Source organism: Seriola aureovittata, chromosome 1 (genome assembly GCF_021018895.1).
Source record: "Seriola aureovittata isolate HTS-2021-v1 ecotype China chromosome 1, ASM2101889v1, whole genome shotgun sequence".
Taxonomy (NCBI): domain Eukaryota; kingdom Metazoa; phylum Chordata; class Actinopteri; order Carangiformes; family Carangidae; genus Seriola; species Seriola aureovittata.
Window position 1 is genome coordinate 24,182,960 of NC_079364.1, and position 26,130 is coordinate 24,209,089.

At 38.9% G+C, this 26,130-nt stretch overlaps 1 protein-coding gene across 2 annotated transcripts; it reads right to left on the reverse strand.

Annotated features, from left to right (window-relative positions):
* Nucleotides 1-1,254: 1,254 nt before the first annotated feature.
* slc6a2 (solute carrier family 6 member 2) lies at nt 1,255-24,843 on the reverse strand. 2 transcript variants are annotated; one of them, XM_056400695.1, is made up of 15 exons: nt 24,154-24,843; nt 23,264-23,735; nt 21,293-21,424; nt 19,309-19,546; nt 13,366-13,504; nt 12,970-13,104; nt 12,270-12,373; nt 10,752-10,876; nt 10,471-10,583; nt 8,507-8,635; nt 7,594-7,693; nt 6,513-6,613; nt 4,790-4,957; nt 3,308-3,379; nt 1,255-3,043 (listed from the first exon to the last, which is right to left on the reverse strand). In XM_056400695.1, exons 2-15 carry the CDS (start codon nt 23,553-23,555, stop codon nt 3,020-3,022), a joined length of 1,872 nt encoding a protein of 623 aa, XP_056256670.1. In that variant the 5' UTR covers nt 23,556-23,735; nt 24,154-24,843; the 3' UTR covers nt 1,255-3,019. The 2 variants fall into 2 exon arrangements, with proteins under 2 accessions (XP_056256670.1, XP_056257455.1); XM_056401480.1 differs by having other exon boundaries at nt 24,104-24,843.
* Between the last annotated feature and the right edge of the window lie 1,287 nt (nt 24,844-26,130).

Genomic DNA, 26,130 nt, shown 5'->3' on the forward strand with positions numbered 1-26,130 from the left:
GTTAGAGTTGTCATTTAGGACACAGCTAAGGAATCAGACAATGTATCACTTCCGGTAGCTACAGTTGAATTTTCCCAATAAAGACCAGAGCCTGTGTAAAACACTCATGTAGGCTATAGCTTTTGTAACTAATTTCTTCAAGAGTGATTAACGTGGAAACCTGGCCTGTGTGCACCAGAGGATCATGAACAATAGTAGCTTAGCCAGCAAAGGCACAAAGAATGAACACTGAAGGCCCATATGGCAGTGGTACAGAAGGCTAACAAAGGGAGAGGCAGTGGAAAGGCACAGTCAGCCACTATGAGAAGCCCTCAGTCAGCAGGAAAACTAAACAGTTAGTCAAGTTTCTGATGCTAGAGAAAAGGGGGGTTGGGGGGGCAACACTGTTCATTAAAGAGGATTGAAAGATTTTGCAATTATTATTAATGCTCTGTTTTATCTGACCAAAAACACTGACTGTCAAATAAGGACTAGAAAGTAAGTATTATTTTCATTACTTGTATATTCCTTACAAGTTATAAGGACATATTACTAGGACATGATACTACTAAGGAATGATGAGTGGGGTTTCAGGTGTGGCTTTTTAAAAGTTTTGGCTTTTTTTTTTTTACTGTAGAAATCTGGTAATGTTTTATTAAAGGGGAGCACCACTGATTTTACACATCAAAGTGTGTTTGCAGCTCTTGGGTAGTATTACTATATGGAAAAAAGGTGTACAAAGCTGTTTGCGGCTCCAGAGGGAGCTGTGAAAAATCTGAAAAAAACTGCCTCAAGTGATCGGCTATGTCTCTTGAGGCAAAGTCAGTTGTGGCTGAAAACACAACTCTGAAAGTAGAAAATATCTGAGGGGGGGGTGGAGTTTAACAGAATTGAGCTCAACAGAAATCTGTAGCCTGCTCCTCATCTCTGCTTGACGCTAGCAGCTCAAGGTGACATTAGCTGCTACTATAATACACCCGAATCACCAGCCAAACTGTCAGCAGTTAGATTTGCATTGTGGGTAATGCAGGTGCCAGGTTTTGACAAGGGAGAAGAATATATGGAATAAAAAAAGTGGGCATCTCTGGCCTTGCTGCATCGATTGTGATCCTTCTTTTTTTGTTCACTGTCTATTAATATTTTGTTGTGTGTATAATATAAAGATCAAAGCAATGACATCTGCAAAGGTGATCACAAAATCAAGAAAAGACTGAAAGTCTCTGAAAAATGATGTAAAATCACAACATATGGCCTTCAAGTTTGTGTGTAGAAGAAATTCTTTATTATCATAGTGTGAATACTCCAGACTTCTTCATAGATAGTTGTCACTCACGTTCAACAGGACATTGGTATTGTACACAGTATTTTTGTAAACATAGTCCAGGAAAGCCCAGGTGTTTTTGTTCACATTGGTATGTGACAAAGTAACCCAGGGTTACACTGAAGAATATTTTTTCTAAATAGTTAATCTTAGCTATACATCAAACACGATGTTATGACTGTGGACAGTTACGTTTAAAATACTTTACATTCACGTTTTGTTATAAACAATTTGATAAATACAAGATTAGATATAACAAAAGAATATATTTATATATTTTTTATATCTTCTTACATACTCCACATATATTTGTTTTTTTCTTTGTGGCTTTATTCCTTTCAGTAAGGGTGTTCTGTTATGATTCAAGGTTAAAATTCAACTTCAACTTCATTCAAATAAATAAAAAAAAAGAGAGAAAACAGAAGAAGATAATTAAAAACATTCCCGAAGGAACATATTGGCACTACTATGGTGATGAAAAAGAGGAACATCACAAGATGTTGATGAGTTGTTGTCATGCACTTAACATAATAGTCAATATAGAGTGCAGTGAAAGAGGCATTTTACAGCTGTCACTCTTCCATGTGCTGTACTCTAACAGCAACACTGTATGGCTGGCAACAAAATCTGAATACACGCACACACGCACTCTCTCCCTCTCTCTCTCTCTCTCTCTCTCTCTTTCTGTCTCCAGAGGAAAAGCCACATATATTCCTTAGAAGCACTGAACAGACGGAAATTTGGAAAGTAAAAGCCACACAACAATAACACAAAACTGTTTGTAACAGTTACGCCATTTGTTTTGCTGAATTTTTCCCCCTTCATCTTAAGTGAGCAGCCAGACACCAACCAGGTTCAGGCTTAATCTTTCTTTTAGATCAAGGCCTGGCTGTGAGAGGTGAATGAAGCCTGCCTCAGTTTTTTTTTTTTTTTATTTTTATTTTAAAGCTTTGGAGTGATGCATGCATTATTCCCTTTTCTGTAACACAATGTGACACAAAAGCATTATATAAGGCCTGTTTTCTCTTTGCTCAGAAGCTTGACCTTGATGGTCTGTTGACTCCCAGCTCTCTGATTTGAATATCAAAGAACAAGGTCAAAGCCGAGCTTAGCCATCCACAGTCTGTGGTTTGATTTAGTGGGTTCCTGAGTCAACGCAGTTCTTTTATGTAAGAAACATGGAGTGTCTCGCTTGATAAGGCACTGACACAAATAAGCCACTCAGCCAACAGAGTGACAGCAGGTGACACTAATAATAAATAATCACAGGCTTAAAAATAAGCTTAAAAATGGAAATATCTTGGTCTCCTGTATAGTAACACACAGGGACAAGGGATTGTTTTGGTTTTTATTTTAGTTTCTATCCCTTCTAAGAGATAAATCTCACATCACAAACTATAAAAAATTAAATAGTATTATAATAACTAAAATAGTATATAAAAACCATAATGATGTCCATGGGCAAATAACAGTACATTTTCCCCATGGGATGCCCCTCCCTTATGAGCCAAAGCTGTAGAATTATTTTATAATGCTAAGGGGCATAACTCTGAAATCAAAGTGCTTGAAGCCGCTGTTGACAACAAAGGCCTTGGGTGGTAAATGCACAGGAGAGGGGACTGCAGAGAGAGGTTGAAGTCTGTTGCTCTCCTTGTGTGGCGGCACACAGGTCCAAACACCAGATGTGAGGATGGATGAGGGAATTCTTTGTATTTGTCATCAGATGGCCAACCAATGACTGAGCTGGAAAACAAAAGGAAGCCTTGAGTATGTTTTGTGACTTGATTTCAAATGTATTTTATTCCAGTTTTTTTTTTTTTTAAGAGAAGTTGTTATCATAAACACATACACCCAAAAGTATCATCACTGTCTTTTTGCCTACTCTTCAAATTAGCAGTAGTCAGTCACGGTGCACAAATCACTTCACATGTTAAAATCCAGATTCATTGTGGCCTCTCAGCCAGTTCAAATTACCACTGTTAGAAAAGATGAAAAATTTGCCCTTACTTTAAACTGCCGCACATTTCCTTCAGCCACCAAATGATGTTCATGTTCTGGAGTGATGCAATAGGCTATCCTCTGCAAAAACAAGTCATTATAACACATCACATTCTCAACACTTAGCTCACAACATTGTGCATAAATCTTAAAAAAAAATCTCAAAACTGTTTATGATACATTTATGATAGCTCAGGTTTTACAGGTTTTTAAGTTTTGTCATTATGTCCTTATCTTGCTGTAGGATGAATCCCTGACCAACCAGTCTGTCTGCCCTTGTTACCAGTCTTTTTCTCACCATGCTGATAGCAACGTACAGTACTACTTCCTGCAGTGCAGTGCTGTCCTGATAATGCATCAGAGGGTTTAGTGACACAGTTTGTTCCAACACTGCTTCTGTGCAGACAGAGGGTTTGTAAGTCATCGACAAAGGTTGGCACCTGTAGGAATTGTTTGGTTGGTTTATTTCCGTTGCTGCAGAAAAGCTGTAAGTTAATCCTGAAAAAGGCTCGTTCTATATGAAATTTACTTTTTCAGTTTTTGGTGACATAACTTTATTTTTCTCAGGCTGTTAACTACTTTTGTTTGAGGTTGTGCACTGGACTTTAGCTGTTTAAGTTACAATGAAAACAGAAAAAAATGGGCGTGTTCTTAAACTTTTGAGAAGTAGTGTACACTCTTTTCATTTCTTAATTAATAATAAATTGATTATCTTCTTAGATTACTTTTCACATGTGCATATTCTCAGGGGAGTCAAAGAGTCCACATACTACTTGAGATGGAAGAGGGAATGCAAACAGATGTAAGTAAAACAGTCAATTATGGACTTTATCTCAAATTAGTGACACCAATGCTTTTTGGAACCTGTGAGGAATTCCTATCAACAACTTTAGAGATGCAGCTAAAATTTGATTGGCAGCAACAGGACAAACTTGCGTCCTGAGAACCTGCAAAGAACCTTCAACCCTCAGTACCAATGGGTTGTGGGAGTTATTACAGTAGAGTGGAGCTGACACTTCACTCTGCTGAGTGATGAAAATAGCTCTCCGGTGCTTTGATGATTACGATCATAAACTCTCAATTTTTTTGAAGCACTCATTTCATTTCAAAGTGTTCTCACAGTGCCAGTGTCAGGAATGTTTGGTCCAAAATCAGATACTTGTTTTCAAGTTTTTTCAAAAAAAAAGAACAAACTGTAAGTCCTTTAGCCTGAACTGTACTGTTTACAGCTGATTACATTTTGCTACTGTTATGCAAGGTCCATTTCCACTGCGTGGCATCCTGTTGTATTTATACCATGTACCCTTGCAAAATGTTTTCACAAAGTGCTTGTGTCAGTTGTAATTGTTGTTACCATAATATCCTCCTCTTCAGTGATCGTCTTGACAGAAATTTAAGTTCATGACTTCTCAAATATCAATTAAATAGCTCTTAGAAAGCAGGTTAAATGTATTTTATCAACCTTTGTGACAAACGTGTGTGGATACTGACCTCTTTGAACGTTCCTGGTACGCTGAGGAATTTATAAATAGCGTAGAATGGTACAAAGAGCATAGAGGACATGGCCACGCCCCAGCCAACTACATTGGACCAGTTAGGGAAGGTGTATTCATCATACTTCAGGCCTGACGATGTCACAGTACTGGCTATTACCACAAACTGTGAAAGGGAGGAGAAAGGAAAGGGAAGAAAAAGAGAAACACACAGATTATGAGCGTGTTACATCTATTTGTGTTGCTGTTTGTAATGGTAGAAGTCATGATATTTAAAGCGAGAGAGAGATAGAGAGATAGAAAGAGAGAGAGACAGATAGAGAGAGAGAGAGAGAGCGACTGAGGGAACATGAAAAAAAGAGCAAAACAGACACAGTGAAACCCAGGCCAAGAACTGAAACATCTTTATCAGAACAGACACCCCCTATCAAAGTCCCTCTGTAATGTCTTTTAAAGTTTTTATTTATGAAACTGAATTGAGTTGGGCGTCTGTGTACAATGTAATAAACTCTTCCCCCTTTCTGTAACCTGATTCACCTGTTCTAGACTGAATTCATGACTGAACAACCTGCACTCTGTCCCTCAGAAACATCATTTCAATATCATGTATCATAGAGAGGTCAGTATCTCGCTCTTTTTTTCTGACTACCTAAGACCATAGCAGTCTACTTTGTACAGGAAAAATGTCAGCTTTGTTAAGGAGTTGCTGTTTGTTAGAAATGTTGATGCAAACATGTTTAGTCCTGTTTACGTAAATGTGGAGGGCAGAAGATAACGGTCAGTAATTAAATTCATTTGGTCTAGTTGAGTGTTAGAAGCAGCAGGACTTGTAAGGGCAGGACTTCAGATTTGTAGGGCCTTGTTTTTACCTGCCGGCAGACACAATGTCCAGCACAAAGCACTGCTTCATGTGCACATGGACAGTGAGAGCATAAGTACACTAGGTATTTTCAAGTGCACAACCATCCACGGATGAAAAAAGGCTGGATGAAGTGGAATATGATTGGTAAGGTGTGCTGTTGAATCATTATTTTCTCAATCACTTTACACATCTCCAATGTTGTTAACACGATGGTACATGATGAAAATGCTCACTTACTATAACAGAGACGACACATGTAGTTGTTGCTCTCCATTAAATTGTCAATTTTGGTTAAGGATGTATACAATATGGAACGATCATTTCCACCGTTGTCTAGAGAAGGATGCCGACAACCATTTGTATTAAAGGAAGCACGTGGCTTTCTGCACTCACCCCTGGACAAACAGTGGACTCTGCCATGTGCTTCCTCTAATGCATGTGGAGTCACAAGCCACTTATTTCACCGGCCAGTGAGAAATTTGCCGGGAGGCACACAAGGTTCAAACTATCCACCTCGTCCCACCTTCCCTCTGGGAAGAAGCCAGAAGGACCTCTGCTCATGATTCAAATATGGGCCTCTGTCTATTTCCCTGTGTGTCACCCAAACTATTAATTTAATGTACTTTAGCTCTTGATTCTGATGGGGGTGCAATTAAAATTCGGATTCTGTGTTAAATCTTACAGCTGAGTTGGCCAGCATTAAACTACAGCATGCTGGAGTAAGTGATTCCGTTATACAGCTTGCAAGCATTTATGAATGACAGATACAGTTTTTCCTGACAGCATTACACTACATTATTCCTGCCCAGGAAAGCATAGCCCTAAATATAGCTACTTCAATGTTCTTTATTCCTCTCACCAGAAGAAAAGCTGGGCTGACAAATTTCCAGCACAGCCTCCAGTAGAGACCTGGCTTGAATCCCATCATTCGCTCAATATCTTCGCTGAAGCGGTCCACACCTGGAGAGAGCATAAGTTACACAGCAAAGGTTACTGTGGGGAGTAAAGTTAAGACACATTCAACATTCAACCAGAGTAGGCTACAGCAAGTTCTTCATGCCAAGTATGCAGTCTCAGCGGACGGTAGGAGGGAACGCAACACATGATGGTCTACACCCTCGTAGTCCACAGATATTTTTTTCTCGTCTGACCTGGGCTGACTTAATGCATCGTGTTTTTCATCTATTAGCTTCATTATCTTATCAAGGTTCCCAATGCGGTTACCCATATTTATTGTTTTTTTTATCCGGTTGCACAATTTGCCCGCCATGGGATGATTTGCCCTTTTGACATAGGCCGCTTCTAAGTTTCTTCTCTTTGTTTCTCTGCGATTGAACCTTCCCCTTTCTGAGGAAGACAAGATTGACTAAGCTGGATAGTTTAGACACAATAGGTCTGCTATGTATTCCAGCATGCAGTTTTATTACGTGTCCTTTCGTTCATTTCCTTGGGCCTTTTTTTTTTTCTTTGCAACCTTTTTGTCTTGTAGTTGATCCTGCTCTGTACTGCATATGTGAGAGGACACAGAGATAAAGCTGACAAACTATTAAACATAACTCATCACAACTTGCTGTTTGTCCTGCAGAAGTGAAACTGAGTACACCACATAACTTACAATCACTAAACCTGATTCTCTGATCCTGGTGTTCATCATTTAGTAAGGTTTTTTATTAACTTGGCCCTCTGTCTTCTTTTTCCACCTTCAATATCCAACTACATCTGCAGACATAAGTGTCAGTGTTTTTTTCCTAAAGATTATATCAAGAGGGTGAGAATGGGTGAGGGTCTAAGATGTTTCAGTTAATTTCATTGTCATTTTGAATGTCATTACAAAAAAAAAGTAATGTAGCTAATGTCATTTAAAGTGGGAAAATATGTTCATAATATAAGTGTAGTAATTTTAAAGAAATAATTTAGTGCCAAAGTACTTAAGTTCTTACCATAAAACCATGAAACGCCAATGGCCTCGACCAACACACCAAACAGTATAGAAGTCCCTGCTGCATACTTATCTAACAAGGTCAGCACGTAGATCCCACCCTACAGAGAAGAAAAGAAACAGAGAGAATTTTGAATGTGTGTGTGTGGTGTATAAATCTTCACCCTTGAAGATAAGTGGACCTCTGTAAGTAGACAATAAGCCACGGTCTCTCAGACATAATATCTATATGCATGTTTGCACTTTGAAGAGTTGACCTCTGAGCGTAGACCAGCCTCACATGATTTGTATCCTGAGTGGTACACTCTGTATCTAGCATGGGAAAGGCATCATTCACTTTCTCAATCATTTTTATTGATTTGATTTAAGGGAAGAAAACCATGTGAATCACTAACATAATATCTTCCTGTCTTCCAGAGACTGTATTTATGTAATCGGTGAGCGTTTCTCCTTAGTGCTGAGACGATGTGAATGAATAGTGACTGCAGAGAAAAATAATCGTTAGCTCCCTGGACACAGCTTTAATTGAATTCCAATTATTTATCAGAGTGTGATGTAACGGCTTGTTTGAAAGAGTTCTTTGACATTTTTGAGCAATTTTTCTGTGATGACATAGTATCATGAGACTCTAGTACTTTAGTAGGTGGTGACATGCAGTTTAAATTTATTATGTTTTTACAGTGCATACTACCCCTACTTTAAGTATATTACTGATTTAATATATGTTAAAACAATATTTACTTTTGTCCAACAGCCAAGTTCGTACTGGTTCTTCAATGCACCATATTTGTACATATTCGCTATCGTGGCTGAGTGAGAGTGCAAAGCAAAATATTCTATTATGTTGAAAGTGGGACTTTAATCATGTACTTCATTCATGTATTGAGCATAACCTTACAGCACTTGATACTGACATTAGTAATGCAGAACAGGGCGACCAGGAAGGTTCCAAAGGCTGTGGCGAAGGTGAAGAGTTTCCTGTTTCTCTTGAGGATCTTGAAGTCATCCGTCAGGCCTGTGATGACTGCCTCCATGCCACCCATCTAATGGACAAAGACAGAGACATGACACTCAGAAACCCCTTTAGATCCTGAAATTAAAATCCAAATTGTGATCACTGCACTTTAAAGTATGCATAAGTATGCTGATACATACAGTACTGTATACTGAACCTATTTATTGAACTATACATAATATATGTATACTGTGTTATGCAGTCATAAATAACAAGGAGTATTAGTGAAAATAGTATTGAACATCACTCATTTAAAAACAGTGAACAGCTCAGATGAATTTTTGAAAGGCATGTCTAAAAACATTACTGCATATGTGCATTTAGAGACATTTAAAGTGAATGAAAATGTCATTTTTGATGTACAATAATTCAAAATTCAGAGTATGATTGGCATCTGTAAATGTAACTTTTTAATATCCAACAAAAGTTACAGTTAGATGGCTCATTTTGCAATCTCTTGCTTTCAATTTTGACAAATTGAATAGAACTTTATCATCCAGCCAGGGTGTCCTTGATCCTACCTCACCATAACAGTACAAGGATAATAATAGAAGATACGATACAATAAAGTACACATAACTAGCACATTAGCGTATGTCATACTGACATGGTCTTCATCTGATCTGCTTGACAAATGATTTGAAAGAATAAGTTAATTACTCCGGGACATTTGCTGACAGAGTTTGACTGCCCTTTGTTTATTTAGCATCTGAGTGAGTCTATTGTGAGGATGTTTGGTTAAATTACTGCTTACAGCTTTTGAAATGTCACAAAAGGCAGTTTTTGTTGCCACAGACAATGAAACATAGTTTACCCATGTTTACTTTTATTATTTAAATTCTACAACTTCCCCTCACCATGACATCATTCATTAAGAATCTAATTGGTTTACAGTTTTACACTCCACAGAGGTGCTGGATGAGGGTGTCCTCTCTCATCCACTTTATTATTTGGGCTCACTGAGCAGTTGGCAAACAATGTCTCAAATATGAAAGACACAGGTATTATCTTGTTGAATAAAACTTAATAAAGTCAGCCTGCATGTTTATTCATGTTAATGGTACTTATTTGTTACAGTTACAGACTATTTTAACATCATCCAGAACAATTAGAAAGACTGCTTCCAGGAGGGGAAGTATAAACAACGCTTGACATTGTTATTTAGTAGGCTTGATTCAGAAGACATTCTGCTACGTTATTTCCACGTCATAGCAGACTAATTGTTCACATTATAAATCATGGTAATCTCACATCATCAAAGCAAAATGGTGCTTTGATTAAATAATCTGTTTCTCAGAAACATACTTGGACAGTGAGTGTGCAATGAGCATTGTTTTCCAACAGATAATAAAGTTTAATGGGCAACCTAGTTACGAAGGTCTTATAACATGATACATGGATATCATTACTATCATTACCAAGGGGTCTTGACATACACAGTGTCTGGTCTGTTCTGTACATGCACAGTATATGTAGCACTGTTTCTCTTAGCTCTGATTCAAAACCAGGGCAAATCTAGCCTTGTTTAAGATGAAGAACTTTTTTCTAAAGATATTTTATCAATGTCTGAACCTTTGTACAAGCTGAAGCACTGTGCAAACCTATATCCAGTATTTTACAAGCATATGGTGTATGTGTGCATATATTTCATCAGTTAAATTGCATTTTATTCATGTATTTGTGCATTTATCCATGTACTACATGAAAACTTTTGAAATATTTACTTTTTGTGTATCTTATCATAATCTATCCACGTATAGAGCAGGGTCTCTGTCCAGTCCATCCAACTAAAAAGATTCCTACTTGTGGTTATAAGGATAAGATCTATCCTATATCACAGTCTTAACGGTTTTTGGGACTCACCGAGCTGTCAATGCCCAAAGTCAGCAACATGATGAAGAACACAATAGCCCAAAATGTTGAGCCAGGCAGTGTAGAAATCGCCTCAGGGTAGATGATAAACACCAATCCTGCCCCTGTACACACGCACACACACACACACAAAAACATGCATACACAAAAAGTTATGACTTTCCAAACAATATAGTATGTGTACAAGGCGGAAAATTGCATGCATGACCAAATATATAAATATAATATTCCCGTTTCATTTCATAGCAAGTGCGAAAGAAAAATATGCTTACCCTCTGTTGCCACATCTTCTATTCTCACCCCATGTTTGTAAGCCATGTATCCAAGCACAGAGAAGATGGCAAACCCTGAGAAGAAACTGGTGATGCAGTTCACAGTGCTGGTCAGGAGAGCGTCCCTGGAGAAAAGAAAATACGCAACAAGTTGCAAAGAAAGCATTACTCCCTTATGTATACATTTTCCATTTGTAGTTTTCTAAATTTGTGTTTTTATTTGTAGCTTGGCATGGGGTACACTAACTTACTACACTGTTTGTGTTACTATCATTGTTGCTTTATCATTGCCACTGCTAAAATCAGTGTTGCTGTTAATAGTAATTCAAGTGTGATAGTTGAAGTCAATTTTCCATTCTACTGGGTCACATAAGTAAAGTCAAAATGGGGCCATGTGTTACTTGATATCTTTTAAGTTTTCCCATGAGTTGATCTTCAGCCAGACACTGTATTTTAGAGGGGATATTCAGGTTAATGAGCGGCTTTTCTTCTCTGCTCCTGGTTGGTGGTTTGAGCGGTAATTAGTGTGTTATTCTGTGGCCACACACGTGTGGTTGTCTGACAGAATGATCAAGGTCAACTTGACCTCAGCCACCTCCTGAGCTGAGGAAGTAGAAACCTCTCACCAAAGCATTTTCCTCCCTCTGATCTTTCTCGTTTTAATGTATTGTGTGTACGCTGTGATAGAACCTTTTCAGTTTGTATTCAGTCCGGCTCTTCAGTCTGGTCAGGACATTACACACATCACAAGAGACTGTGCCTCACTTAAACCATATATATGACAAAAATAAACATTCATTACAGTAAAATTTGGTGATTATTTAAAATTTAGCTAAAATTTTTGCTCAATTTGTCTGTTGCAGATCTGTGTGGATATTCAAACAAATGTCTGTGTTTTTCTAAAGTCACCAGGTCTTCTTTGCTGCTGCCTTTTAACTGGTTCAGATTTCAATGCTTAATGCTTATGACATACAGCACAGCACTGATTCAGCTTTAGATTTAGCTTGGAAGCTTTTGTGATGTCCCTTTGCAGTATATTTCACCTGTTGGCAGATCATTTATTTATTTGATAAGAACCATTTCATTTCTTAGTTAGGGTATTGCACTTAGCTGCTGCAGAGATTTCGTGTAACCACAGCGAGATATGTTTTGTCTGCAATTTACAACCACAACAGGTTAAAGTGTTGTTTTGCTGCTAGCAGCTGCCACAAACAGCACTACTGCCACCTATTAATGTTGAAGAGATTAGCCAACCTCACGCCTGCTTTTTCTGAGGAAGAGCAGCACTATGACAAACCAGTCAACATACAGCCTTTGGCTATAATCTGGCAACCCTTCCTGGCCTGTACTTTATCTTTTCTGATAACACCTGGCCACTGGGGTCAGCTGGGCAGATTAGCATCACCTCTGCTGCTTCGTGATCCAGTTACATGTTGCAAACAGCCAACCGCCTAACAGCATCAGGATGTTATGTTTGCTGTGGGCTTCAAAAATCACAAATACAGAGCAAACTCTTACCTGTAGCAGTTGTTGTCAAATTTGTTATAACTGGCAAATGCAATGAGCACACCAAATCCTGCTCCTAGTGAGTAGAATATCTGGGTGGCAGCATCAATCCACACCTACAGCAAAGATAAAAGAGAAATAAGAAATCACTTCCAGGCTAAAATACCTCACAGACAGGGAGTGACCTAAATATAAATGTTGGTTTTCTTTATTTGTGAGTTATACTGTATATATATGTGTGTGTGTGTGTGTGTGTGTGTGTGTGTGTGTGTGTGTGTGTGTGTGTGTGTGTGTCTCAACCCTTAACACATGTAGATAATATCTTAAGTATGCATGTATACAGTACATTCATTCATGTCCTGCACATACATTTAGCATGGGAGGCACCAGTGGGAATCTAGCCTTTAACCCTCAGAGCTCGAGACGCTCCGCCCAATGAATTGCAGTTAACATAGAAAGAGGGCTTTCTAAATCTGTCAACTCTGACATAAATGTTACTTGTACAGCTTGTACATTGTAAGATAGATAACCTCAAAGTCTCTGAGGTTAACACAAAACCATAGGTCATCAAGTAACACAAAACTGTAGGTCTGTGCAGCATTAGCATACTCATACTCAAAGCAACAATCATTTCTTTTTTTATTTACTGGCGATCCCATATCAATCCATTCAAATATATCACCAACTCTGGATAACAAGCACAGTCTCTAACCTCTAGGTTGTTGAGCCGCTTGAAGTCAATGTGGAGGTAGGCCCTGATGCCGTCCATGGACCCTGGTAGAGTTATGCCTCGGATCAGCAACACAAAAAGGACCACGTAGGGCATAGTAGCTGTAATGTACACCACCTGAATAAACAAGCAGAACAGACACGAAAAAGGGGGAAAATACGTCAGTTTTTCATTGAACCTCTCTATCAATAACAACACTCCCCCTCTCTTACTGTCTGACTCCTAAATGTGAAAATGTGCAAATGTCTCTTTAGCTACAAATTCCTCTACAGATATTATAGTTGCCATAAAATAATTTAAGTTCTAAGTTTTATCAATTAAAAGAAGAAATAACTGAGAAAGCAGCAGATATTATTGTTTGGCTGTCCGGGCCTTTACCTTCCCTGAGGACTTGACACCTTTCCAAAGGCTGAAGTAGAGGATGAAGACCACCACAACCAGACACAAGGTCAACTCCCAGCGAGGCAGGCCCAAGTCCTGGATACCCTGACTCTCATGGAGATGCAGCACACCCCGTCTGTGTGTGTGGAGAAAAAAAATATGTATCATGATATCTAGGCCTTCTTTCATTTTGATAAAGGCCTACTGTATACTCTCATATCAGCTCGGTAGGATAAATCTGACCACATAATACCATTGTATTGTTAAAAGATAACAAAACTGTGCATCATGAGTCATAGCACTATAATAAATACTGATAATGAACATAAGTGGTCCAGCCAGGCATTTTAAGTCTTTCCAAGCAAATCGGTTTTAAATACTACAAGGCAGACATAACGTGATTTTCCTGTGGTATGGGATGTAATTTTTTTTGCTACATCCTAACATTTATACATGTCTTTGCCAAACAGGCCCACCCAGGTTCCACAGTGGCTGGGAGAACCTAAACAAAACGTCCCACATTCTACTCCCCAAGGTGAAGATGAGAGATGAAATATGGGACAGATGCTCTTAAAACATGACGTCACATCACCAGAGTTTATCACTGATAACAATGCATTTAAATGTTGTTCAATTCTAATTTAGATTAAATATCTTTTACCTAAAGTATGTGTATCCAGGTGAAAGCTAAGTGTCGCTGGATGAAACAATCTCTCACCCCACTACATACAGATGCTTTGAAACTGTCAATAATGACCTGTGGTATTGTTTGGCTATTATCCTCGAGCCCAGCACGTTCAAAGGTTCAAAAGTGTTTTATTATGACATAATGAAACAAGGGGAGATAAATGATGTCTCTTACTTCACTGGCTAAATATTGCTTCCAGGTTCAAGCTCATTCTTGAAATGTCTGCCCTGAGTAGTGGGAAGGAAGTGCACAACTTCAGTTTACAATAGTGGAGTAGGAGCGAAGTTCACACGTTACATACAATTGTTCTGGCCAAAAGCTGCCGTCAGTATGTCGTCCGGTCATCTGGTGACAGTAAAGGCTCCAGTTTACTTAACATAAATGATGCTCAGCTCATTTTAAGAGCACTGCCACAGAAAATGTACTTTATACAAGAGAGTACAGTATTTTTAGTAGTTATCAATCCCATACGTATATTAAGTGGTCAACTGGAGTCTGGACGAGGTTATCCTAGTTTAGATTAAGACTGGAAGCATGACGAAAAGCTATTCTGTCCAAATCAAAATAAAATACAGCTATATCCAGCATTATAACCATGATTAACAGAAAATTTTAAAATGACATGTTTACAAGAACGTATGTGCTGGAAATCTTTCTTCAGGAACTACAGCAGGGCAGTGTGACTGTGTGTAGCTTCCTCAAGTTTTATTGTCACGTGAGATTGTCAGGTTTCTGGTGCTGTCATGCCTGTACAGAGGCTAAAAAAGGTGCTGCACACAGATACACAAACTCACAAATTGTGATTGTTACATTTCTGTTTATGTGTTGGTTAAACAAGCAAGATAAGCAGTGTAAATAAGAGAGTTTGAGCGAGGTTAAACACTTAGGCCAAATAAGGCCATTAACTCCCAAAAATGAAACTAAAAAACTACATCAGGAAGTTCCTTTTGCACGTTTGTGTTCCCATTTAATCCAAGACTTGGTAAATTACACCAATACAAAGCAAAAGCTTTGTTTGAGAGGTCATTTTTTATGGTAGATCAGAAACTACTTCCCAAACTGATGTATCCATCGATATCACTTACAGTAGGAGAGTGGCATTTTCTGCTGATGATGATGCATCTTTGAGCCCATTACAGGTACTATATTATATATGTTTATTGCTCATATGTTTTGAACAGTAAAAATGACCAACACGGGCCATGGTTGGCCATCAGTAGTTGTGGCCAGCAGATCCTGGTTTCCATTTCCAAATCACTATCACAGTTTCAAATCTTTCTTTCTGTTATAATTGTTCACAAATACTGGGTAAGACGGTTTCAAGGCATAAACAATGCTACATGAAATGGCCTCACAAGGCCATAAGGCCACAGTAGATAAAAAGATCTGTCTGTTCAGGACTCATGATGGGCAAACATGAGTCCAACAACAAAGACAGACTATGTGATGTTTTAAATACTGTGATGTCCATCCAGAGTGGAGGAACACTTAGAGGGGGTTGTATTTTATTTGGATATCAACGCGTTGCAGTAAAACATTTAAAAGCACTTTTGTTCCCTTCACATTTGTCCAAAGACTTTCCTCAAGAAAGATTCAATTTAGTTGGCATGTGATGTTATGGGTGGATAAACAGCGGAACTGGATTAGGATCTGATACTCAGGTTGCTTACACAACAGCTCGACACAAAAAAAAAAAACCCTCAACAACACACAAACTGAAGTATGTCCAGACATACAACCCGAAGGGACCAAAGGATCTGTGAGAGTTGTCTTCAGCATTTATTTATCTTTTGGCTGATAATAAATTCAAAGCTATAAGGTCTTTGGGGAGGCAGATAGTGATGTGAACACATCAGTTTATTTGAAGAGAGAAACTTAGAGTCTGGTGTTTTGTTGTAATGCCCCAAGTCCTCTTTGTTCATCTGATAGTATTGATAGTGCACTGCCAGTAAATGCTCACCATAACATCAGCCCAGGTCCCTTTGGCCCTGTTACTCTAAACACATTTACTCTTTCTGTCACTCCACGAGCTGGTTATGCTGCTAACCTTACACTCAGCGCCGCCATTAGTTGGTCTTTTGTATGTTTGAGGCTGGCACACTATTGCCTGCATTCCGGTCTTAATGTTGGTTACAGGACGAGAAACAGGGCATGTGAAAAATAAATAAATAAGAAGGACTAAAGACCTGAGTATCAAAACACAGCTGAGGAGTTTTATCTAATTTCAACCTGATTTATTTAATTAATTACAAATGATTCTCTCCTTGTTGTTTTAAAAGTAATTATTTCAACAAATATGTTAAATTGCGTGTGAGAATGAAGTGAAAACAATCCTCTCAAGTGTCTATGTAATTAGATCTTTTAGTTTAAATGAGAGCTATTTATCAAGTCTAGTTATCCTTGACATGAAATCAGATGTGGTTGCTTCAGGCTAGCTTTAAAAGGAAGAAAGGATATGGATGTGTGCTAATGAAAAGAGTAGGTATTCTTGTCAGTGTCAATTTTTATTTTTCTTAAATTTGAAATGAGTTGATATGTTCATTTCAAGTTTGAGAAATTTGTACAACCTTTATGCTTTGGGTCATCAAAACTTTTAAATGAGTAAAGCTAAATAATCTGACAGTAAAGATAAAATAAAGACAAGTTTTTTTTGTTTTTTTTTCTATTCCTGAAAATTGACAGAGACTCGGCTGTACTTACATATCACAAGGGACGGAAATAACTGTGTACAGAATGAAGTTCGAACCCTGCTTATTTTCTCTGGTCACTCGCTGCTTGGAGTGGATGTGAGTGTTGGTTTCAGAAAGTTATTAAAATTGTCGGACACCAACCCTCTCGATTCCCGATTGTCGGGAAGGTGTTGGAGGAGAGGGGGTTTTCGTAGCTGCTCGGCCATCTCGCTGGCAGCTTTAACTGCTCCATGATTTGTATGCTTTCAAGCACTGAGACCTCATTCTGTAAAGTTAATTGACATGATGCTGTGATTTTAACGTTTAACATCTGTGAGGTTTCTTTCATCTCCTGTGGCTGCACAAGTTATCAAATTAATCACAAAGAAATGCCCAGATCATTTGTTTCCAGGTCAGTTTTTTGGCACGGTTTTGGCCGTCCTCACATGGCCCCTTCCACTCCACGTCTTGCAAACAAGCCCTGTCACATGAATTAAAATTCACTTTCATATCACCCACATCGTGTCAGTGGAGTTTTACACTGTGTTACTGTTAAATTCTTACATGTGATGTTAAAATCACACCAGCTTGTTGTTCTCAGCTATATTGATTTGGACTGTATTCATTTTTCAGTGCTACAAATACCAGCATGGTGTAAACTGGAACTTGTATTACATAACCTTTGGAGAATAAATTAAAGGGTGAAATCAGAATATGATTTATGTTTGAAGTTCATGAAAACATTTCTAAAAGTTACAAGCTGTGTCCCAAGTCCGAGGCCGCATCCTACTGGGGCTCGTTTTAAAGTTTTTGATTGCGTCACAGTGGCACAACTAGGCTCCTTCAAATGTGGCCGAAAGATGCAATGAGGGATCCAATAGGTGGAACCTATCCCAAGATTCATTGCACGCCAGTAATGAAAATGATATGGCAACAAATTACGCTGACAGAGAGCCTGATGTTGATACTTTTGAATATAAGCTAAGTGAACAGTTAACGCTACGACTGTAAGGGCCTTAAAACCTCAAGTTTTTGTAAAAAAAAAAAAAAAAAGTTACATGTTGCTGGGCGATATGAGTGGCGTTTTGTGAACAGTAAGGGCAGGTACAGCTGGTGATGCAAAGTGTAAATCCTCAGTGAGACTCCTTAGCTAGAATATAAGCTTAATAATAATACAGTAGGCTATATACTGGTTGGTGAGCCCAGACTCCACTAACTAGCAAAGCAAACCATCTCAGGTGTAAACCTACATAAGACTGAAAGAATTATAAGTTTACATACGTATAGATTTTGTCTTACTGTTGAATTTTGCTGCATACTACGGTCATGGTAGTTGAAGGACCTTGAGGGTTTGTGGATGTAAAACGGGCGTAAGAGGTCAAGCAAGAGAATTGTTGACTCAGTTGGCCGCACTCATGCTGTGCCTTGGCATTGCTCCTGCACTCAAAGCTAGCTGTAAGGAGGATTTATTGTCCCCTGCAGAGCCTAACCCCATGCAAGAGCTGTCTTGAAGTATCCTATTGTGTGTCTGTCTATGCACATCTATTGACTTTTTCCTATGATTTATTAAGTGTAGCCTAATAGTCCACCTGGAATATGTGCTGTTTTCACTGATCATGTCAACTCTTTGAACGATGTTGCATTACTTTTTTGAAAGTCTGTAGTAATTCATGTGACGGACCTTCTCATATTAAATTAAAGCATTTGTTACTTAGAATTGATCAAGTTTGAGGGGTTCCTGGGAGTTAAAAGGTATCCCTGGATACTGATTAAATAAACATACTGTACGAGCCACTGCAGCCCAGCAGAATGGAAGTGGAACTTTAGCGAGCTCGACTATTGGCCAAGTTGCATGCTAAATGTATTCAGTGCGTCATGCTTAGCATGTGTCCCTTGTATTGTCCAAGTCATTTCACAGACTTCCTCTGGGCTGCACAGTCAGTCTTCACAGAAGCTGGGGAAGAACTGGCTGTCTTTGAAGTATAAACAGACGGAGCTTTTTTCGTGCACTTCAAAGAGGATATTTGAACGTCTTATGTATACACCTTTTGTAGTGCAAACATTTGTGGCTGGATAATTTCGGAGTCCTCTGCTCACGTTTCAGTGACTGGGCAAGCTCTTCACGTGGACAGTGGTTCCATGGGTATATATATATACTGTACTACTATAGCCCATACAACATCAACAATACAAGAAAGCATCACCTCCATGTGATGCTGTTGTTGGGTGTCAACTGTATACAATAATAACTCAGCTACATTGTGTCAGTCACAGCTGCCAAAATGAAACAAACATCCACAAACAGGCAATGAACAAAATGTCCAAAGATCATCTTACAAAGACAGTGGCTACGTTTACTTTGATCTCTCTGCAATCATGATTAGTTTTAATCAGTATAGCATCTATCCATGTAACACTGAGCAAAATCACTGCATTGTGACATTTACTGGATGGATTGACTTTTGACTTTTGAATGATCTCAGTTTAGATTCAGCTGTCATGTCTTAATAACATCATTGCCAGAAAGTTGCATGGAAGCAACAGAAATTACTATCTGATAAATGACTATTTGAAAACACTTACTCATAGTACTCTGCTGCCGGGGTGATCTTGTACTTGGCGTAAGAAGTCCCATTGCCGAGGATGGATCCGTTGATGGCTTTGGGGTCAGTGCAGTTCTGACTGTTCCAGCTGTTGCCACATTTGAGCCACGGCAGCTCGTTGGTCATGGAGGAGAACAGGTAGTGGAGGGACCAGGCGATGATGACATTGTAGTAGAAGCCTACATACAGGGCTATGAGGATCACAGTGTAGCCCACACCTGAGGAACACAGGGTTATTAGTGAGGGGGAACGAACTATCTGTGCTACTGATTTTCAATCACATCAACAGCCAAGTGCAAATTCACTTGACACACACACTCTTTAGAGGTCGCTGTAGTTTATGTATTGTCAGCTGTTTATAGAAGTTTCATAATGTGAACTTAATGTTTCCACATCATTTGAAGAAATACATGCTGCATCCCAGTATGAAAATAACTGCACATAACCATAAAAAAAGCAGGTGCATTACACAAGAAATGGTAATGTAATCAACAAATCACAGATAGCAGGTGTGGTTTGCAAGGTTAAAGCAACTCATTGTGTAATAATAATTTCATCAACATTGATCCGAAGCTGCATCTCTGAGAACATCTCCCACTGCTAGCTGTGTTATATACACTGTTGCTCATAAAGTTGGAATAAAGTATTTTTTTCCTTTTTCCATGAAATGATTGTGACAATGTGATTTATTTCATTTCACCTGGGTAATTGGGACAAATAATGTAATCATTGCACCTGGTCAAAAGTGATTACTGATGCATTTAAATAGGAATAAACAGAGGATTGTGTCTGAAAACAAAATTATTCCAACTTTATGGGCGACAGTATATATATATATATATATATATATATATATACATATATATGTACAATTCTGTACAATTTTGTAAACATTGATTGGATAAACGGTTGTCATTTTTGCCTTATATCTGAGGCCTTGCGCACCTGGCATTGTCACTGTCACCATGAGGTTCATATATCATTCCCTCAGCAGTGTGGTGGAGGGTACACCATTGCACACACATCCAGTGGGCGTAAATGCATACTTTCCACGGTTTTTCTTGATATATTCTGAGATGTGTTGTTTTGTCTCCACTGGAATGTAATGTCCTTACTTGAAAACAGAGAAGTCCATAAACCCATCACCCACTCATTCTAGGCAGGAAGATAACAAACCCTCCTCAGCGCCAGAGCCAACAAAAGCAGTGACTGGTGCCGATTCAACAGTGCAGACAGAGGTGCTTATCTGACAGTATCAAATAATAATCTGCTGCATAAGAGACTACAAAGTAAGAAAAAGCCAGGTCTTATGTGCAATTTTAGTTTTAGAGAAACGTGTTGTTAGATTTACTAATCTCATGCTAGATAGAGGAGTTTAACAGCTTTTTGCAGGTTTGGCTTCGTAGTAAACTCCATATCAAAGCAGAAAAAGACCATGTTAATGCCCAGTTGCTATAATTAACCCAATGTAAGCCTCAGTTTAAATTTTGCACAACACAATTTTACGTCAGTCAGATTTTCTCTGTAATAAAGAATATTTTAGATGCTGTCACATTTTAGATTTCTGGTGAATATTAATGACTGGCTTGCAGTTCAATTGACTCCAACTGTGTTCCTCAGTGTGCTATGGACACTATCCTGATTTGGCTTTGTTTCACTCATTTGAAACTGACATTTGCACGGACATAGACAGGGGTATAAGGTTGCAGGTACAAGCAGAGGGAAATGCAGAGCGGAGATGTGACATAGAGATTAGCTAAAAGTGACAGTTGTGAAACTATGAGGGTGAAAGGACAAGAGCAAAGGGATGAAATGAAAGGGCAAGACACTGAAGAGAAGTAAAAAAATAAAAATAAAAAAAAATATGACAGAGCAGTAAGTAGCACAGTTTAAGAGGTTAGAGAGAGGCTGAAGTAAAACAGTCATGCAGGGTCCTGTGTGTGTGAGTGTGTGTCACAGTTCACCTTTAAAGACAGGGCATATTTTCCAAACTGTAGCTGCCCCTTCCCTGTTATACTGGCCCAAGGCAAGCTCCATGTAGAACAATGGCATCCCCGCAATGACCAAGAAAAGAATGTAGGGGATCAAAAAGGCCCCTGAAGAAAGACAGAAAGAAATAATTACATTACATTTACATTTTGAGTATTTGGCAGATAATTCCTTGCGAGCGTGACTTACATTTTTATTTCAATAAAAAGAAAAATGCTTAAGGATAGGTGCTCAATATGGAAATCAGTGCTTGATAAAACACAATACCAAAAAAAAAGTGGTGTTGGCAGGGGATTGACATTCTTGGAAAAACAACACACCATATAAGCAGGAAGGCTCACAGCTATTTTCATGCTGTGCCTCAGCAGCACATCCACCAACAAGGAAATGACCTCCCATAATTGAATTGTTCTTGACATTGTCCATCACAAATGACACATTATCTACAGTAATGAATACATTTTGCTGAGGGCCAATATGATTGACAGGCCAGCGGTGGAGTTGACCCTTTGGGGCACGGCAGCACAACATGTTGATTTTCACCTCGTGAATGGACACGCAGGCAAACAGAGGACAGAGCTCACCTTCTAGTGAGCACTCTGTTGTCATGAGTGTTGAAGGTAAAACAACACCGTTTACAACCGTCCTTTGTTGATTCAACCACACACACTGTACTTTTTTTTTTCTCTCTCTGTCTTACTACACTGCAGCTTCAGTGTTCAATAGTGTTGAAAACAATGCGAGTTGGCAATCTGTCACTCTCTTGTATTCAGACTTAGTGAGAAACCCCAGAGCTCACATACACGTTTTCAAGTGTTTACTTAGTTCAAGCAAATAAAACCTCACAGTATATTTAAAATCAAATATTTCAAACAGATTTCAATGAAAATAATGAAAATAATTTAAAAGTAGATGCTGAAACTTTTCATGAAGCGCCCGACAATGTGAAAGGTCAGGTGTCAGTTTTAAAGCTATAGTGGTTTTACACATCTACATACCTGTATGAATGCTTTACTGCTTTCTTATTAACTATTAACGAATTTCAAGAACTGAAAGTGGCACAACATTAAAGCCATTTTAAAATAATGTCATTGGTGTATAAAGAAAGTTTTTACCCTGTCTTTGAAGATAAAACAACCTGTTGGTAGTGATTCAGGTACACAAAACTGCATTACTTTCCCCGGCTCATTGCAGTGCACCTTCAGTTTCCTATACTAGTTATAAGGGTGTTTATCCTGTGTCCAGACCTGCAGAGTAACCATGAGCTGGGACACTAGTATTTTCAATGTGTATATATTTACAAATACATGTTGCAGAATATTTAAAATGTATGTTCAGCAACAAATTGTGGATTTGCCAGGAGATATTGACACATTTTTCTATCTGACTGCCTCACATGGTACAGTTAAGAAGTAGATGTTTTACACAGTATCTTTTTTCATGTGCATGAGTTGATGAAATGAGGTATTTCCTTCATCATGAAAGCTAAATGCACTTCCTCAACAATACACCTGGGACTATTAAAACGCCGATTCAAGGAGATTAAGGGAACTAAAATTAGAACAACAACACAGCAAAATAAGTGAAATCTAATCTAAATCTAATCAGAGACAACAATGCTGTGACATTTACTTTGTAAGACGGTTTCAACACACTTTGTGAAACATTTGAAGGTAAAAAAAAATAGAAACGCATCGGCACCTGACGCCTGATTAGAAGAAGACTGAACATCAATGAAGAAAAGAATACTACAAATTACTGTGGAGACTTAGTATAACCTGCAGTGTAGCTCCGCGACCCATTCATTCCTTGTATTTTTATTATACTACTACAAGGATTTAGTCCCTGAACCCGGTGGCACGCTATGACAAGTTTCGTGACCTCACTAAATGTTTAAGGATCCGTGTACTCGCATGTATCGATCAGAAATAACACGGTTTACTCACCTCCTCCATTTTTGTAGCACAAGTAAGGAAATCTCCAAACATTGGCCAGGTCCACCGCGAAGCCAATGACGGACAGGAGAAAGTCTATTTTCTTGCCCCAAGTTTCTCGTTCGTCCTCGGATCCGGGAGGACCTGCGTGGTGGCCAGGGGTGGGAATGATGGAGGAACTGGTGTACTGGACGCCATTCTGGTCCTTCACCAGTATCAGTTCTACCTCCTTTTTCTCCACATTGCACTGTTTCAGCGGGGCCACCGACGAGAGCTTGTGTTCTGGCAAGACCTGGATATTCATCTTCTCTGCGGTGCGTACGAAGCCCACGCTGGCCCGGTGCTCTCACGGCCCCCTGCGGGTTCTGGCGGAGCTGATGGTCTGAGTCGGTGAGCTTGAATAAGGACGGCAATCCCGCTGACAAAAACCGGATAAACGAGCGTTCTCCTCCGAAACTACAGCAGAGACCTCCGCGTGCATGAGCTGGAGAGGAGGGAAGAGAAACAGAGAGTTTGGAAAGGTTTGGTGTTTGTGCGTAAAGTTTCAAAACAGTTACGCACAGCGAAGAATACAGGTTAGGACTGACTGGGAATAGGTGACATTATCCCTCCTAGAGCAGACAGACCTAATGATTGTGAGCCACTAAAACAGGTAGAGCATTAAGACAAAACATTGTATCTGTAGTCTGATGCACAGCTGTAGCAGGTGTCAGGTGAAAGACACTTCAGAGCCAATTCCTCTCTACGTCACCGCGCGCACCGAGCGCATTGTGCGCTGAACAATCAAACAATTACCTAAAACGTTACTCATAAGAACAATGAGAAAGATACATTTTTATATGAATATGTCACCGTTGCTAAAGCAATTTAAAGCCGTGCATCTGAAAGGCTGTCCTCCGTACTTGGTAAATCTAGGGACACCTCTCCATGACCCGATGCTGCTGTTGTCCAGTTGCATCTGAGGGAAGACTGCCCATTCTGAAGGAACTATAAGACTCGCCTTCTCCAGCAGAGACGATATAAAATGCGAGCTTTTAAGTCGGTGACCTCTCTCTCTTCCACGTGATTTTTCATAATTGAACACTTTCTCTCCTGTTTGATGTTGACTTGGCATGATGAGCTCAAGTTCCCATAAAGTTGTGCATCTGCTTCTGACTTGACAGTGGAACAGACAGCCAGGAGTACAGTGGTTTTAAGATTAATCCATGTAGAGTTGTACATGATATGACCACTTACCTCCTCCATAAATCAAATACTGTAAAAAAAAAAAAACTTGATTTAAACTTTATAAGCTATGGACATGTTTATTTATTGGAAGAAGAGGTTTTTCTGTGTCATGAGGAGGGTAAAAAAGGACAGACCATGTCTTTGTGTCTCAGATTTGTGCTTGGATTTAACGTTTTTCAAGAGACATAAGATCCCTTTACCTTCAGCTTCACATGAGTATTTGAATTTCACTTACCACAAAACTTTTCTAATGTTTTAATTTAGACTTTATCTGTTTCTTCTCTGTACTAAACAGATTGAATTACAGTTTTCTAAGAAGCAGTAAAAGCATTGTGTTCCATGTGTAATTCAATTGTACAGCAGCTTTTGCCAGGGGCAATGATTTCTATTAGATATGGTTGATCAGTTCATCCCATTAAAGTCAATGAATGTCCTCTTTGCTCTCCAGTGCTTGTTTTTATAAAACCCTAATAGGGCTGGTTTTGGGCGTTTTTTTTTTTTTTTTTGTGAAGATTGAATAACTGCAGCGATGGTAAAGCAGAGGACCAGGTAACAAGGAAGGATAATGTGTTATTACTGATGTTTTCCCCTGAATTAGTTCTATTCCTTTGCACTTTATTTTGTATCGTCAGGTAAATTTGAATATGCTATTTCAGGTCACTTTGCCGAGCCAAGAATGAGCAAATCTTTCGTCTTTCATGATGTTGAGTGTATTTCTGAATCTGTACTCTAAACTGGGCTTCTTCAAACTTCAAGGCACGAGTAGCCTAATGTATAGAAGCATATGCAGTTTCATGGGAGCTGTCCCTAAGAAGCAACTTACAGTGCAGATGCGTATCACATGTTATATATTGAGAATGGATAATAGCAAAAAGGAACCGATGTTGATTCCATGGAGGTATACAGGACTGCTCAAGGCGGAATGATATCACCCTTCACCTTTTTCTTTGATCACCCTGGATCCCCTCTTCTGGCTGTGAACGGTTCCAAAGACTTCACCTCCTGCTCTGCCTGAAGGTTCGGACTCTCCCACGTCCACATTAGGATGAGAAGCTAATCAAAGAAGACACAGCCTCTCTGCAGTCACTGTATAACCCTCTGGATTTAACCCGAGCATTTAGTGGGGGTCACAGCAAAGATTCTGTTCTTTTCTGTCCTTATGACTCTCTATATGTCCGTAAAACATGCACTACTACTTCTTTACATTACCCTACTACATATTGCTCATATACGTACATGCACAGGCTCACGCCCCATTTTGATCTTTCACCCATCTGCTCTGAGTATATATATATATATATATATATATAATATATATATATATATTATATATATATATATATATATATATATATATATATATGACCTCACAGTTCCTGTCTCAGAAACAGCTACATCATAACATATAACTTCACAGTGCAAATAAGCCTGTGACATTTATCAGATCATTTTTGTCACAACTTACAGCGCATATGAGACTTTCCAGATCGTGCTGTATAATGTGTGAGCCAGGAGTGCTCGTTGATTCCATTATTTAAAGAGTGATGTTTTTACATCAAGGACTTTTATCCTCACAAATGAAAAAAAAAGAAAATGTGCATTTTCTTGTTTTGTCGTTCCATGGACTTAAAGTACCAGGTCATTACCACACG

Coding starts and splice junctions, on each gene's coding strand:
- slc6a2 (XM_056400695.1), bottom strand. CDS start 23,555: ATGAATATCCAGGTCTTGCCAGAACACAAGCTCTCGTCGGTGGCCCCG. Junction 21,425..23,263: donor GTGCTACAAAAATGGAGGAG/GTGAGTAAACCG, acceptor GTCTTTCTTCAG/GGGCCTTTTTGATCCCCTAC. Junction 7,694..8,506: donor CCCTGTTCTGCATTACTAAT/GTCAGTATCAAG, acceptor TCTTCTCTGTAG/GGTGGGATCTACGTGCTGAC.